Here is a 15,733-nt window from a genome sequence, read left to right on the forward strand (position 1 = left end):
GATGCTGTGCACAGGCTCCTCTGCAGAGCAGCTCTGCTCCAGAGCAGTCTCTAACGCCGGCGTGGTGACGTGCGCAGGTTTTATATAACCTTACCCTCCACTCCTGCACATCTTCCTGCCCTGTCTGTTGTCCAGATGATGCCATGAAGATTTTCTGCCTTTTCTTTTATACCCCTGTTATAGCTTTTTACAACTTCTGTATTCCTAGTGCTTTTTGCCTACGTTCTTGGACTTGTTTGTCAAGCTGAGAGACTCAACATTTTAGAAGCTTCATAGCCAGGGATCAGTGTGCCCCAGAGCCCAAGGTCCTCTCCAGAGTACATTCTGTAAACCAAGACAGAACCATCCAAGAGAAGGTTCCTTGGGGAGGGGGGCTCACTCGAGCCTCTCATTAGGGAATCTTTGATAATTAGTAAGACCTATAATGTTATACCAGATCTTTGGTGGGGTGGGCATTGCGCTGTGCATTCAACCTAGATGTAGTGCACCTAAGGATCCTTAAAATAAATACAGAGGTAAAATCCCTTTTTCCCTTCTAACTGTGTTTGACTCTTGATTTTAAGACCAGGAAAAGGCATCACAGACACCCTCCCAGGTTACCTGCTGGTTCTCCTCCACACCACAGCCCCGTGTATCGAGGGTCCCAGTACAGCAGAGGGCTCTGAGCAAGCTGCCAGACTCCGCATTCTCCTGCTCTGAGGTCTCCAACAGGCTCACTCAGCAGGCTGTGTTCCTGTTCTCCTCCTTTCTTTGAGGATTACAAGCTGTTCTGGATGAGAGCTACTTCTTATGAATGTGGTCACTGCCCTGGTAAGAAGACCCCAGAGCAGCCAGGATCCCTTGATGTCACCTGAGATAATAAAGCCTGGGAGTCTCTGCTGAGACCTCACCTGTCCTGCTGGGACATGGCATCCCAAACCAGGTGCTGTACTGAAGCAGGTGAGCTGTTTACCTGTTTGTTGTACACTGTGTTCAGCCAACACCCCACAACGTCCCCAGCTATCCTGACTCAGCTGTCAGCACACACCAAGCTGTGAAGTACCACAGAAAAGGGGCAAAACCACAGCATGGGAGCCTACACAGGGCAGGACAGAAGATGAAGGGCTGGGAGATGGGCAGAGCCTCCCAATCCTTCTGTGATTCACCATCAGCAGCACAGAGCCAGCAATGCACTGGAACACCTCATTTGGACTCTCTGCCACCCTTAACCATGGGGACAGCAAGTGATGCTTCCTTCCTCTGCATCTCCCCAGTTCTACCCACTTTGATACGGAAGCACAGCAGGAGGAGGTGGATTCGTGCTCAAGGACACAGCTCTTGCATGTGCTGTGCTGAGATCCAGGGCTGCTCACAGTGGTGGGGAAAGACTGGGAGGTGCAGATTGGTTCAGCCTGAGGGTCCTGACACAGGAGTGAGCACAGGACAGGGCACAAAGCAGGGGGATCCAGGACCTGCACCTGTCTCTGCCCTCAGAGGTGAGTACTGCCCCATGCTGAGGGCCTCATGCTGAGATTAATTGCGACTTCAGGGAAGGAATTTTATCTCTCTGTCTGTCTTGTTTTGTCCCCTCCATTTTCAGATTAAAGGAGAGTCCATTCCTACCTCAGAGCATGCAAGGTCTGGCTTACCACCAGCAAAGTTCTTTGAGATACCCTCAAACCACCCCCTCCCCAGACTCATCACCATGCCCTGTGCAGGCACATGGCAGCCCCCCCAGGCCCCCAAAGATGTGTGTTCAGAAACCCAGCAGCAACAGAGATGTGGGCAGGAGGGGAGAAAACTGCACCAGGGAGAGAACTTAGAGAAAGGGACTGAGGAGCTCCCAGAGCCACAAAACATCACAGCAGCAACACAGCCACCACCCCAGGAGCAACACAGCCCAGCCCACAGACCCCAGTCCATCACACAGCCAAGCCCAGCCCTTCATCCTTCCCCAGCCATCCCCCAAAATGTTCTAAAAGCACATTCAAAGCACTTTTTTACTTCTAAACCTTGCATTACACAAGCTCACAGCAGCCTCCCCAATTGCAGGTGGGTCTGACCTCCCAGGTGGGCCCCAGAGAAGGTCCAGGTGGTGTTAAACCAGGCATAGGTCTGCCCACTGCCTCCTGAGGATTTCACCCTTCAGCTTTCAGACAAGGCCTCCCAGCTCAGCTCTTCAGCTCCCAGCCCTAAAACCAGGGCAAGGATCCTTCTGTCTTCCAGCACAGGCTGGAAGATGCTGCACTCCCCAGGCAAGAGGGGCTCAGCTGGTCCAGGGGACCTCCTCAACCAGGGCCACAACAACGAGAAGTGGTGATAGCCCAGGTGCCACATCCAGCAGATGCAGGGACACGTCCCAGCTTAGAGAATGGAGACATGAAAAGCACTTTGCACCACAGCCATGTTATCCCCTCATCCCTCCCCCTCATCCCCTTCGGAGCTTCTTAACTTCAGAAACCTTCCTCCAGAGGAGTGTTGGAGTGACAGAAAACATTTTCCAAGCCTAATATCAGTTCCAGATGTTCACAGCCATTTCAGTTTGTACCTCACCCTGTAAAACACATTTCTCCCTCTCCCTCTCTCAAGTGCAGCGCCTGCTTGGTCCATGACATAATGCGCTGGCGGGCTCGGCCGTGCACACACACACACACACACACACACACACACACGCTCGCGCCCTCTGCGAGAGCCCCACGTTCAAACAAAGAGCATCACTCAACTACAAAGCTGTCGCGTACATGGAGTTATGAGTAATTTCCACAAGTTTTAATAAACAGTTTGGGATGTAATTGCTCTCCGTCTTCTCGGCTGGCTCCCGAGCACGGAGCCGCTCGCTCCCCGCGCGCTGGTGTTGAAAGCGTGGCTTGTTTCACACACAAGTTCACCTCCTCTCTGCCTCAGATGGGCCAAGGGCTGTGTTTTTCTAAGCACCACTACCAAGCCTCTTAAAAAACCTCGTGCAGCCGAGGGCAGCTGACCCACGCAGGCTACTGGCTCCCTTCACGCTGTCCTGCAGCATCCCTGTCTCAGGGGGAGCCCAGCAGGGAGCACAGTGGGACCCACGTCAGACCCGTCTCAAAACTCCCTCCTGACTCCGCTCCAAGAGGAAGAGGAACAAATGTTGTCTGGCTCAAGGGAATGGTTACATCTTCCAGTTGCAGAACAAGGGGGAGGCCAAGGAGTTCTGTAAGGGTGAGAGACTGGAGGCTTTTGAGGGGCAGGAGGAAGGCAGAAGGCAAGTGAGGCTGGGGCCAGGTACCCCCTAGTTTGGCACGGGGATGAAGAACAGGTTGGCAGAGCTCTAGCCCCTGTCAGTGCCAGGAATCCCAAAAAGAAATGGCTACAACTGCAATAAAGCAAACAAAACCACTGTCCAAGCACAAACAACCCACTCATTTAAACTCAAGATTTCCAACAGATGAGTGGCAGCAGCCTCAAGAGCCCTCCAGCCTTGGCAGATCCTCCCAGAACAGAGCTGGCCCGCTCTGCAAATACCTGTGATGCACCTCCCAGCCATGGGAACAACCTGCTCCTCCCTGCCAGCAGCTGGGAGACTGACAGGGAAGGAAGATCTGCCTATATCCACCAAAAGCCATCCAAATTTCATATCCCACACCCCCCTCCCAAAGATTCCCCCTCTGAGGCTGAGTTGTTGTTTTTGTGGATGCTGCTCAGACGGGAGGAGCTGTGGTGCAGCAGGATGAGTGGGTGATGGTGGTCAGGGGATATCCAGGGCAGGATTTTTGGCTGTAGAGAGCTGTAGCAGTCAGCACCTCTGCAAACCTGCACAAGGTATTTGCAGGAATCAAGTCATCTGGCATTAGAGGCCTGTAGGGTAAGAAAGGAATGAAGGCAGGAATGTTGTTTGGTTATAAACATGGAAAAAAAGGGAGAGATTTGAGACTGGCTTTTTTCTTTAATTGTTAATAGGGTCATTCCGTCCCAAACAGTTCCTCAGAGCAGGTAGAGGGGAGGGAAGCTCCCCACAATGAATTCAATTGCCTGTCAAACACATGGCAGTCATAAAAGGAAAATAATAATAATAATAATAATAATAATAATAATAATAATAATAATAAGTATTTCCTACTCTGGCTGCCAGGCAAAGATCCAGCCACTTCAAAGGAGAAACCCCATGTTTCTCTGGTCTCGCCTCATCTGACTGATGTGTGAGCAATCTGGAATCCCCATCCAAAACAAAGCCCCTCCTTTCTTTGGTGGCTTGTTTTCTTTCTCCATTACTGCAAGGTGCCCCTCCAAGATAAAGAATAAACCTTTTTCCATGCCATGAAAGCAGAGACATGACCCAGGGTCCATAGCCACATTGGGCAGCTTTGGGAGGGGATGATTGCAAGCTGTAGGAGAAAGGTCCTGTAGGATGGGACTGGTGTATGAGCCAGGAACCAGAGCTCCTTCTTGCAGGGGTCTCTACAAACAGCCAGAGCCCCCCAGGAGGTGGGGATATGGCTCTCTCCAGCAGAGACAGGCCAAGTCTTGTAGCACACGATTTTTGGATATGGTGGCATCTACGCTGCAGAAGCAGAATAGATGGGCTTGAGGTGAACAGAGAGGGTGGAAACTTCCCTGTGGCTGTGAAGTCTCAATGATCTCCCTGAGCCTCTCCTCCCAACAGGGAAACACAGCTAAACATCTTGCCTGGGTGCCCTGGGAGCCCATGCAAGTCTGCATGTGGACAGCGAGGTTCTGCACTCCAACACCAGCCCTGTCCCAGGTAAATCTCTGCTTCGGTCAACACCACCAGCTGCTCCTGACAACTCTTGTGAGCTTCTAAATCTCTCCCTTTTTTTCTGTGTTGTTTATAACCAAACAACATTCCTGCCTTCAAACTACATCCAAAATCCTCAAGCAAAAAGCAGTAGGTTCTGCCTGGCTTTCCCTGCAGCACTGCCATCACTCACGGTCTCAAGTCCTATTTTCTGAAATCCATCATTGACTCACCCAAATCAAGTCCAATCCTTCACAGCCCTCTGCCTTGACCAGCAGCCCCTGGAGCATGGACTGAGTTGCTGACAAAGCCTTTGTAAGACACAGAGCACTCAGTAACAAGCCTGAGAACTTAACGCCAACTCAGGGAAGTTTCAGATTCTCCTGGAAAAGTTTTGTGCTCTTCAAATGATCTCCCTCAATACTGCAGGTTTGGAGCTCCTCTGATAGGTGTGCAAGACAACTGAAAATGTCCTTTCAAAGGTGGGTCACTGGTCACTCACTGGAACAGACCAGTAAAGCCCTTGAGCTGTTGAGGGATGACCTTCCCCCTACAACCACCATCCTGTGGCATTTCAGAGTGATCACATCAGCACCCACTTCAGAAACTCCAACTCACAGCTCTCCTGCCCAAAAAAGGGCAAATAATTTCCTTCTGCCGCACTGCATTTTTGTAATTCCCCTTCCCCTCAAATAGCTATGTCTGCAGAAGATTCCAGAAACCTCTCCTAAATGGAGTGGGTTTGATACCTCATGTAACACCTTGGCTCTGTGCACTGTTCTCCACCAAAGCAGCACCTCCCAGCCAGGAGGGCACAGGAACCATCGCCAGGAGCCCTCTGCAGCACGAGGAGGTTGCCCTCCCTCACACCCACCTGTGTAGAGGTCTGTGTCCGTGTACTCATCCACCTTCTTGTGCTGCAGGACATAGTCAGACACCTTGGTCCCGATGGCAGGCTGCACATCCAGCCACTCCAGGGACACCACGGTGCTGGAGGGCTCCACGTTGGGGGAGAGCCGCAGGCTGGGCGGGAGAAAGGAAAGAGAACAAGTAAGACATGAGCTCCCTTTCTGGGGAGGAATCCACATCTCCAAGCAGCACAGTCCCCAAAAGGACTCACAGCCACACATGTGGATGTGCCCACAAAGCCACAAGGGCAGAGCAGGCTCGTGAGCATCAATGGACTTCCAGCTGAAGGTCAGCTGAGTCCAGCCTACTGCAGTGTGTGCCCTTGGGAGCCTCCCCCTGCTCCTGGAAAAGGCAAGCTCATGTAACCCCAAATATCTCATCTAAAGGGGCCTTCATTGTCTGGGAGAGCTGCTGAATTTCAGCAAGGGAAGCAAGGACCAGCACCCCAGGAGCAAAACAGGAGAGGATCCGAGTTCTTGACACCCAGCAGGGCTGAGTCCACAGGAGGGGAGGGTCAGGTCTGCATCACCAGTGAGCAAAGGTGAGGGAGGGCGGGAGGAAGAGAAGGAAGGGGCAGACGTGGCATGAATTCACCCAGCTGCAAACCTCTGAGGCGTGTGGGCGAGAGCCAGAGTGGGGCAGCTGTGCAGGAGCTCCTGCCCAGAGCAGGAACAACGTGGGCTGGGATGAAGGCAGAGGAGCTCTGTGCTCCTGGCCCTGCTAGTGCAGAGGCGTGCGCTCCCTCTGCGCCGGGGCAGATGACAACACCAAGTACAGGGCTACACAGAGTCTGGCTCCAAACACACAGCATGCTTGCTGGACTCGGGATGGGAAATGAATCCCCTCCGAGGATATTGGCTCACAAGAAGGTGTTCTGCTCCTTGTGGCTCGCTGGAGCCAGTCTTCCTGCTTTCTCAGCTAATTCCCCATCAGTTTGCTCCTGATTTGCTCTTGCTCTGACAAGCCACAATGAATTGCACTGTAATTCCATTTCTTTCAGCATTTGAAATCCCATTCTACAAGCCCTGCTAATCAGGTGATGAAAATCTATAAGGAAACCTTCCAGGGCCACAGCCGGAGCCAGGATATCCTAAAGGCATCAGTCACACAGTGAGAAGGGCTGGACTGCAGCCCCCAGGCCCGAGGGTGCAGAAGGAGGTGCCCATGGGCTGACCCCCTGGGAAATGGGGTGGTTCTGGGGGGCTGTGACCCACGGGAAAGGGGCTGGTGACCCGTGGAGGGCTCACAGGGATACGTACACAGGCGGAGGGAGAGGGCTGCAGTTTGGGAGTCCGTTCTCATCGAAGGCGTTGAGGTCGCACCTGCACCAGTCTTCGATAACATCACCTTTCCCAGAGCACCAGTATGAGCTCATCAGGGCTCCCTTGAAGGCCTGATGTGAGAACAAAAAGCGTGAACATGTGTGCTAAAGACTCGGTGAAATCTGGCCAGCGGCTTGGCCAGATTGTGCTGAGCTTCAGGGGGAGCGTGCAGAGCCCTGGGATCAGGAAATACGGGATGGGATGGGATGGGATGGGATGGGATGGGATGGGATGGGATGGGATGGGATGGGATGGGATGGGATGGGATGGGATGGGATGGGACGGGGGAGTGTGTCCTCCCCAGCTTTGCCATGGCCTCTCTGCATGGCCCTGGGCATGGCCCTTCACCCCGCTGGGTTTAACTCCCATGTATTGAGTGATGCTGGTTCATCCCTGAATGCTTTTGGAATGGGGATGGGGATCTCCTGTGGGAGGACTGAGCTGCCTGAAGAAGCACAAACATAAGTCCCTCTGTGACAGTGAACAGAATACACACAGTACCTGCACACTGCTGCTGTGCACAATAAAACTCTTCCACTCTTCCCCGTGCTCTTCTGCCCAGCTGTTTCTGTCCCCCTGAGAATAAAGTAATTCCTACATTCCCAACAACACAGACCACTTCCATCCTTCTCACGGGTTTGTTATTCACACAAAGTGCCCTCCTGCAAGCAAACTGCTGCTTTATTCACTTGCCTAAGGAACACTCACAAGCAAAACAGCAGCATCTGGAAGGAAAAAATAAAACCTGGAAAATACTTGCAGGATGTCCCCAGGAGCCACCCTGACTGCTCCTAATAACACCAATGAATCCCTGGAATAATAACTGTGGTCAGAATTCCCAAATCCCTACAGATCTAACCCCTCAGTGTCTCTGCCGTGCTCATCCCGCAGCTCAGCGTGCTCGGTGTCAGTCCCCACACTGCAGGATGGGGCATCCCTCACTCCATACCCTCCTGTCATTTGGACCATGTGGATTTATGGTGGTTTCCTCCCACTACCCTTTGCCTGTAATTAAACTTCCAGCTTCAAAAACATCTCTCCTTCACACACACAGAGCCAATGTCCAACCCAACCCTGCAAAGCCACAACGCCCATCTAGAATAATCAGAACACCAAAACACCAGCCACTAAAACAAAGCTCTGTAATGCTTTTGACCTTTCAAGAGGCACATTTTGGAGCTGAAACACCTTCCTTCACAGGTCCTCATCCACATGGAGCAGCCTTGCTTGTGGCAACACTGTTCCTCCCATGAAAAGTTGCCTGCGGAAGCCTGGCCCTGGTGATATGGCCTGTGCTGCCAGGGTACGCCTAGAAATAAAACTGTGCCCTTTGAGGAAGACAGGGACAGCGCAGGCTGCAGAATTTAGCAGAAAGCTCTAGGAAAAGCGCCATCCCAGGGAGGTTTCTGAAAGGAGGAGGTATAAATAGAGCCTGACGTCAGGGCTCCCATTGTCCAGGGTTTTGTCGCTCTCCCCAAACACCCCCAGCACCTTTAACAAGGCGCCTCAAGGCTCTTGCGTCTGCAAAATTTTCTGCTTCCAGGCATTAACAAAATGGGACTGTTCCAGATGGAAAAAATGGAAAAAAAAAAACCCAAAAAAACCCAAGAAAGGAACGAACACGTGAAAGAGAGAAAATGTGACGTTCTTTTATTCTGTTCTTTAGAATGTAATTGAAGTGCTTGGCTGGAAAGGGCATCCAAAATAATCGGAGAGAGGGATGAAGAGAGGAGTTTATCTGACACCCAGATAAATGGATGCAGGCACACGTCTGCAGAGAGAGAGCGGCGGGTCCGTGCGGGAGAGGAACAGCAAAGGATGTGTGCAGATGGATGGGGAAGCATGTGCTCTCCCTGGGAAGCAAGATAAATACCCTCTGCTGAGGGTACCTGTGTGCACAGACAGGCGCTGGGGGTGAAAACAGATGCGGGTGATCGCGGGAAGAGCTGCACTGTCACACTGCTCCACTGTCCCTCAGCCCCAACCCCTGTCACTCTGCACACCCCCTCCCTGTCCCCTTACCCAGCTCTTCCCTGCACATCCTCAACCTGGGGAAGAAACCCCACCCGCCCCATCCATGCCCTTTAGTAAATCCAGTAGTCAATTCCTTGTTTTTCTTTTTCCTGCTGTTAAGCATGAGCTGCATGAGCAATCCCCTCTGCTCCGCCTGCCCAGCCTCGCATACGTTTTAATTAGATCCTGCAGGTACCCAGCTGTCATCTGCCTTGTGTCACCCTTCGCACAAACGAGGTTATGGGATGGATGCTGCGCTCATTACGGCGAGCACACCTCCACCCCCTCACCGGGTTACCGGGAGCACGGCCGCCTGAGCCGGCTCCTGCCTCCGTCCTGACTCATGTCAAGGCCAGGCTGGGAGAGTCAGGCAGCCAGGGCTTGGCCCTGGTTTGTGCCTTGGTGCTGGGCACTGGTGGGACCACGCCTCGGGTGCTATGTCCAGTTCTGGGCCTCTCATGACAAGAAGGACATTGAGGGGCTGGAGTGTGTCCAGAGAAAGGAACGGAGCTGGGGAAGGGGCTGGAGTGTCAGTCATGTGAGAATAGGCTGAGGGAGCTGGGAAAGGGGCTCAGGCTGGAGCAAAGGAGGCTCCGGGGGGACCTTGTGGCTCTGCACAAGTCCCTGACAGGAGGGGGCAGCCGGGGGGGTCGGGCTCTGCTGCCAGGGAACAGGGACAGGAGGAGAGGGAACAGCCTCAGGCTGGGCCAGGGGAGGCTCAGATTGGGCATCAGCAGGGATTTCTTCACTGAAAGGGTGGTCAGGACTTGGAAGGGGCTGCTCAGGTAGGTGGTGGAGTCCCCATCTCCAGAGGTGTTCAAGAAACAACTGAATGTGTCACTAGTGCTGTGGTGTGACAAGAGTGTGGCTGGTTAAAGGTTGCACTCAGTCTTGGAGGTCTTTTCCAACCTAAATGATTCTGTGACTTTTCTTTCCAGTGGAATTTTGAGCCAGTGGCTTCTGGGATTTTCCCACTGGTGCTGGGGAGTGCATGTTGAAGGGTGGGGAAGCATCAAGAGCAAATTAATGGGGAGCAGAAATGGGTAAGATCACACAGAAAGAAGGGAATGGCAGCTGCCACCCAAACAAGGAGCGCAATGGCACAGGAAGACAGGGAGCGATGGATAAGGATGCAGTGAAGGTGCTGAGATCCATCCCATGGGAAGCTGCAGCCTTTGGGAGAGCTTCAGGTGGGAGGGAATGCACAGGGACCTTCCTGATCGCTAGTGGCTGAGGACCACCTTCTCCTCCTGCCTTGGGCTGGGCTCTCCGCATCTCCTGTCCTTCACTGCCATGCTCAGAAACGCTCACTGAATGCTCTCCTCCCTGCCAGGAGACAGCACCTGCACAAGCCCACCTCAAACATGACCCCTTCCATTTTGGATGCTTCATCATGGTGGTCATGTTTTCACAGGCCCAAGAGGGTCTGGAATCATGGAGGGCTTCCCAGGAGCAGATGGACCTGCTGGGAATGGCAGTGGCCCCCAATGCACCGTCCTGAGCTTGCCAACCACTCCCCAGGACCCCAAGACTCCTCTGTGCCCTAAGGCAATTTTATCTTTCATTTAAAAGTATCCAAATTGTATTGTTTCCCTGTGAGTCAGCCCATTTAGTTTATGTCCTTCAGTGCCAGAGGGGAAATTTATGAGATGAGAAACTGGCTGGAAACGTTTATTTTCTAGATGACGAGTCATGCCATTAGATATATAGCTTTATGAATCATAGGAACAGCATCTAATTTGCTCTTAAAGGTATAATAGGTCTGATTCCCCACACCCATGCACACACATATATTGGATTGATAGTTCCCCCCTAGGATGGCTAGTTCATTTGTTTTGACACAAGCAAGACTTACAGGACCATAAAGTCCCATCTTACCATAAGCTAAGCCTATTCATAAAAAAAATATTAGGGAAACGAACGATCAGCTAAGCACATTTATCCTACACTCGATTGCATATGGATCTTTCTCCTGTTGTTATTTGTGCTCAGGGGGAGGCCATTTGGCCCCATTTTATAGCTGAGACACTCTGCAACAGAATAGAGAAGAACACTTCCTTTGTCCTCTGTTAGACCTGGCTGATGGAGGGAGAAGCACTAAGTTATTTCTGACCGTGGGTTTTCTGTTGCCATCCCAGGAGAGGAAAGGGATAGGACATGAAGGAACCTTTCAAAATCAGCATTTGCAGGACTCTGCACACACCACAGGGCTGGTGTTTGCAGATGGGATACTGGAAAGGGCAAGTGTTGGGTGCTCATCTGTGAATATCTGGTCTTCTCCATGGCTGACAGGGATATGAAGATCTGGTTCACTGAGTCTAGGATGCACATCTCTGTTTCCGGAAAAATTGAAAAGGAAACACAGGGAGATAAAAAAACAACCACAGGTGAACATGTAGGCTGGACAGAGATGTGCTGTGGATAAAGGATATGATCTGGAAGCTGGAACTTTGGTTCATTTTGGATTTTGCACTGATTTCCCAGTCCTTGTTCGCTTTTGTGTTCTTCTTAATGCAGAAGGAGAGAAGGAAGAGTGGAAGCAGGCTGAGCCATGCCAGCAGACAGGCTCCATCCCATGTCCAGGGACACAGCAGAAAAGGGAGACATCCTGTCCCTTCCCCTTTGCAGGATGGAGATGGGGCCTGCACGCCACCACCACCTTCCCTCAGGCACAGGCAGGGGCCACCGGAGGAGGCTGTAGGTTCAAGAAGGGATTTCACAGCCTGAACAGGATGCTACCATGATGGCAGGGTGGCTGGAGAAAAGGCCTTCCATGCCCTTCCAGCAATGCTCAGTGCTGTTCACAGGAGATAAATGCCACTCCTTAGTCTAGACATCTCTGGAAGGGGGTGGGGGGGGAACAAAAAAGGGGAGGAAAGATAAGGATTTCCCAGGCCAGAGACTCTGTCCAGGATCACGCAGTTCGTGTCCGAAAGGCTGCTCCAGGTTCACAGCAAAGGAGGAAGAAGTTTCCCTCCTGCTGTTGGCAGCTGATCTCCTCCTGTGGTGTTGTTCACACCCTCCCTGCCTCCCGCTGCCTCCCCCCAAGGAGCAGCATCACCAGCACTTCATCCTGGCAGGGGACATCAGTGGTCTGCTGGAAAGGTCAGGGTGCTGGATGGGACCCAGGGTGGGCAGCATCCTGGTTTCTGTTTTTTACGGGATGCGAGGGAGCAGCAGAGGACACTGTAAGACCTGGCAGCAGGGGAAATCAAAGCCCTCTGTGCTGCAGCGAGCCCCGTCCCAGGGAGCCGGCTCCGCTTTCACACCTCGGCACAAAGCTCCCGGTTACAGCCCGAGCCAGGCCCGACAATGCAGCCATTCTTCCCTTGGAAATGCGAGCTGGACGTGGGCTGGAGCTGCAGCACGATGCTCCAGGGCCAGAGGAGGAGGATGAGGGCCAATTAGCAGGTATTAAAATAAAGCAGCAACAAATACAAAGAAACACACCCCAGACCAAACCCAAAATCTCACCTCAGCCACAAAAACGCTGTCCCCATTGGTCCAGGCTCCCTGTCGGCTTCGGCAGTGGGAGAAGAAATCCCTGGCTCTGGCTCCCCAAGCCTTCAGGAGCTGCTTTTGGGAGGCTGTGTGTGTGCAGGGAGGGCTGTTGTCCTCCAGCAGCTCTGCCATCGGTGCTAGATCAGGGTCAAACTGAGCCCATGGCCTCGGGAACACCTTTCATCCTTCCTCTGCCAGCCTGGGGACACTGAAGGGGACAGCGGTGGCCGTGCTCTGCTCTGGAGGAGATGGCTCCTTGGCAAGGGGTGGGGAGAAAAGATGGGGAATTTTGCTCCAACCTCAGTTGTCATCTGAGCTGGTGACCTCCAGCATAGGAAGAAGCTCTCTCCAAGGGCCCTGCCAGGGTTCCAGCCACGCTCTGGGCTCCTGCTGAGGCAAATGGGACCAGCAGCACAGGGACGTGCCCCCCAGCAAGCCCCCACACCATGGGGTGGGCCATGTGTGCCATGAAGAGGAGGCCATGGCTGCAGCAAATGCTGAGATTACTCAATTTTCGAATCAAAGCAAGGTCCTAGGGGTCTTCTAAAAATCCAGGCTCCACATTCATTTGTCTCCTTAAATACACACAGCAGGAGTTTGAGTCCATTTCCCAGTAGGAGCGAGATTGATCTCTCCTGCCTCCCTTCTCCACACCCCCCTCACCACGCCACCCTCTAAGCACTTCTGCAGCTGGCTGAGCTGCTCCACAGAAGCTTGTTTCAGGGTTTTTTGGGGGAAAACTGAACAGACCACGAGCAGGAGGGACCACACTGCCCAACACACCTTCCCTTTTCTCCCCTCCACTGGCCAGCCTGCCCTGTGGCTCCGGACATGCACACCTGCATCCCTGTCAGAGATGCTCTGGGGAGGGGATGGGGGAAGCAGGGCATTCCCTGCCTTCCTGCAAGGGACAAGATGGTTTGCAGATCACACAGATCATACAGGCCTGTGCTCTCACTCTCAGCCTGTGCCTCTGGGGGCACTCCAGGGCTGTGCTGGGCAGTAAAAAAGATGTTCCCCATCCCATGGGGAGAGGGCAGGCACAAGTATGTTTAAGGTGGAAGAGGAAAGTCACCTGGGGGACTCTAATTGGGGTGAGGAGCAGCTCTTCTCTTCTCTGACTCCAGGATATTCCCTACAGACAAAGCACCTGGGGTCACCACATCTCTCTTCTCTCCCACCACATGCACCCAACAGCATCCAGCCCTCGAGATGTTGGGAGTATTTTGCCAGCAGAAGACCCCACCACAGATAGAAGCTGTTTGCTGTTGGGCCTGGCCAGCCACTGACACTGGCAGATGTTTCCTCCACAGCCCTGCAGTGGAGAATCTCCTCCAGCTTCATATGGAGGGACCACTGTGGTATCTGCCCTGCTGCAAAGCACAAAGGAAGGAGAAGAGAGATGTTGACATCGATAAAAACTGATGCAGGATCCAGAGAGATCCAGAGAAGTCCCTGGAAGGTGACAGCCAAGGTCACAGCTTCTCTGTCTCTTTATACCTTTTGAACTCCCAGTGTGAACATTCCAACTAAGGAGCACTGGAGCTACAACAGCAGTGGTCCTATAAAATACTTGGATTAGTTGGATCTCACCAGGTGACTGGGACTGGTGCAGAGGGGACTCCAGCACTGCCTCTGATCCAGCAAGCAGTCCTTCCTGTAAAACCTGCCACCCACAGCCACACCAGCTGTGACAGCTATGGAAAAGACGTTCTACAAAGCCCTTCAAAAACTGCTTGGACCTCCAAACACACCTCCTTCACCCTGGCAAGCTCCAGCACTGCCACAGTCACCAGCCAGGCTGCAGTGACCTGTGACTGTGCAAGTTCTCTGACCAACACTATTAAACCCCAGGGGGAAACAAAGAAACTCCTAGCAGGAGCTCAATCCATAGCTCTCATCGCATACAAGAAGGAAAAGAGGGGCCTGATACTTTTCCTTATACTGAGATTGTTTCTCCCCACTGCTGGGAGCTGGAGCTGTACTGGAGCTGGGCTGGGAGGACAGAACACACACAGCTGAGAGCTTCCTTCAGGACATTTCCTCTGGACAAATGCTCCCTGGACAGCAAAAGGCAAAACTCCTGGAGCCCTTTACATTTCAGGCCCTTGCTTCAAAGCAAGAAGAAAACAGCAATTCCCACTGACATGGAAATAAAGAGTTTTCTAACTCATTTAATGTGGGCAAAGTAATATATTTTCACCTCATCTCCTGCTTGGAAATGGTCAGTTTTAGCTGAAGTGAAACATACACACAAAGAAAAATCACAAATCAGCCCACAGCAGACACCCAGCATGGAAACTGAAACCCCAGCACTTAAGAGTCTGGCAAGGTCATCAGCAACCGAGAACACGGCCTTGGACCAGGCAGTAGCTGTAAATTTTAAAAAGTGCATAACTCACTGCACTAAGGCAGATGAAAAGACTAACCTATTTAAAAAAATACACATCCTGAAGAGGGCAAAATGTCTTTACCTGTGTTGTGCTTCATCTTTGCTGCTCAGCTTATACAGGAAAACTTTCAGCTAAGTTTATAGAAGCCAATATCCACCTTGCTAACGACCACAGCATTATCTTTGTGGACACATATGCAAAGAGAACTGTGTTTACAATTATTGTTTCTTTAACACTACAGGAGAATTGGGATGTGCCTGCAGTTCCTCTAAGGTACTTGCTGTATTGATTGAGGTTCATCTAGATGAAGGGAGAAAAGCAGGCGATGGAGCATTCAGGATTGGAGATGCTGGACTCGGTTCAGCCCAGGCATGTGAAAATCCTCTTTACAGCACAGGAGAACACCACTCTGCAGTGCCTGGGACACCCCTGGCCTCCTGTTTGGTGCTGAAAATGGGTATTTCATCATCCAGATGGTACATGAGATGCTCCTGGTGGCACATGCCTTGTGGGAGGCTCTCTCAGTGCACAGAGCATGGTCACAGTTTAAACTGGTGGCGTTCTGGCTCTCTGCTGGGTCTTGGTGACAGGCTGATGTCCCCGAGGTGGTGGCAGCTCCTTACCACCCCTAAATCCCTTTCCCTTTCATGGTAACCCTCGCTGCCCACAGGGGAAGGCGAGGGAAAGACGATGACCCTGCCCCCCATGAGCATCCCTTGTGCTCGAGTTCATGATGCCACAAGAGGCTGGCGACACCTTCTCACACAGGCGGCACTAACCCCACACCAAAGCCTCCCCTCCAGGGCAGGGACACGGCTCCCACGAGCTCCACTGCCCCCAGAGAGGCAAGTACAGCTCTGCTCCCAAAAACCTCCAGTGTGGAGAGC

General features: G+C 52.4%; 1 protein-coding gene across 4 annotated transcripts in view; it reads right to left on the reverse strand.

Annotated features, from left to right (window-relative positions):
• ASTN2 (astrotactin 2) overlaps window positions 1–15,733 on the reverse strand; it is a 320,390-nt gene that overhangs the window by 77,376 nt on the left and 227,281 nt on the right. For all 4 annotated transcript variants that reach the window (XM_069031598.1, XM_069031599.1, XM_069031600.1 and 1 more), the window contains 2 exons: window positions 6,877–7,010; window positions 5,583–5,731 (listed from right to left, as the gene is read on the reverse strand). In XM_069031598.1, coding sequence (XP_068887699.1) covers window positions 5,583–5,731; window positions 6,877–7,010 — 283 coding nt within the window. The remainder of the gene's footprint in view (window positions 1–5,582; window positions 5,732–6,876; window positions 7,011–15,733) is intronic.

The sequence above is a fragment of the Aphelocoma coerulescens genome, chromosome 17 (genome assembly GCF_041296385.1).
Source record: "Aphelocoma coerulescens isolate FSJ_1873_10779 chromosome 17, UR_Acoe_1.0, whole genome shotgun sequence".
NCBI lineage: Eukaryota > Metazoa > Chordata > Aves > Passeriformes > Corvidae > Aphelocoma > Aphelocoma coerulescens.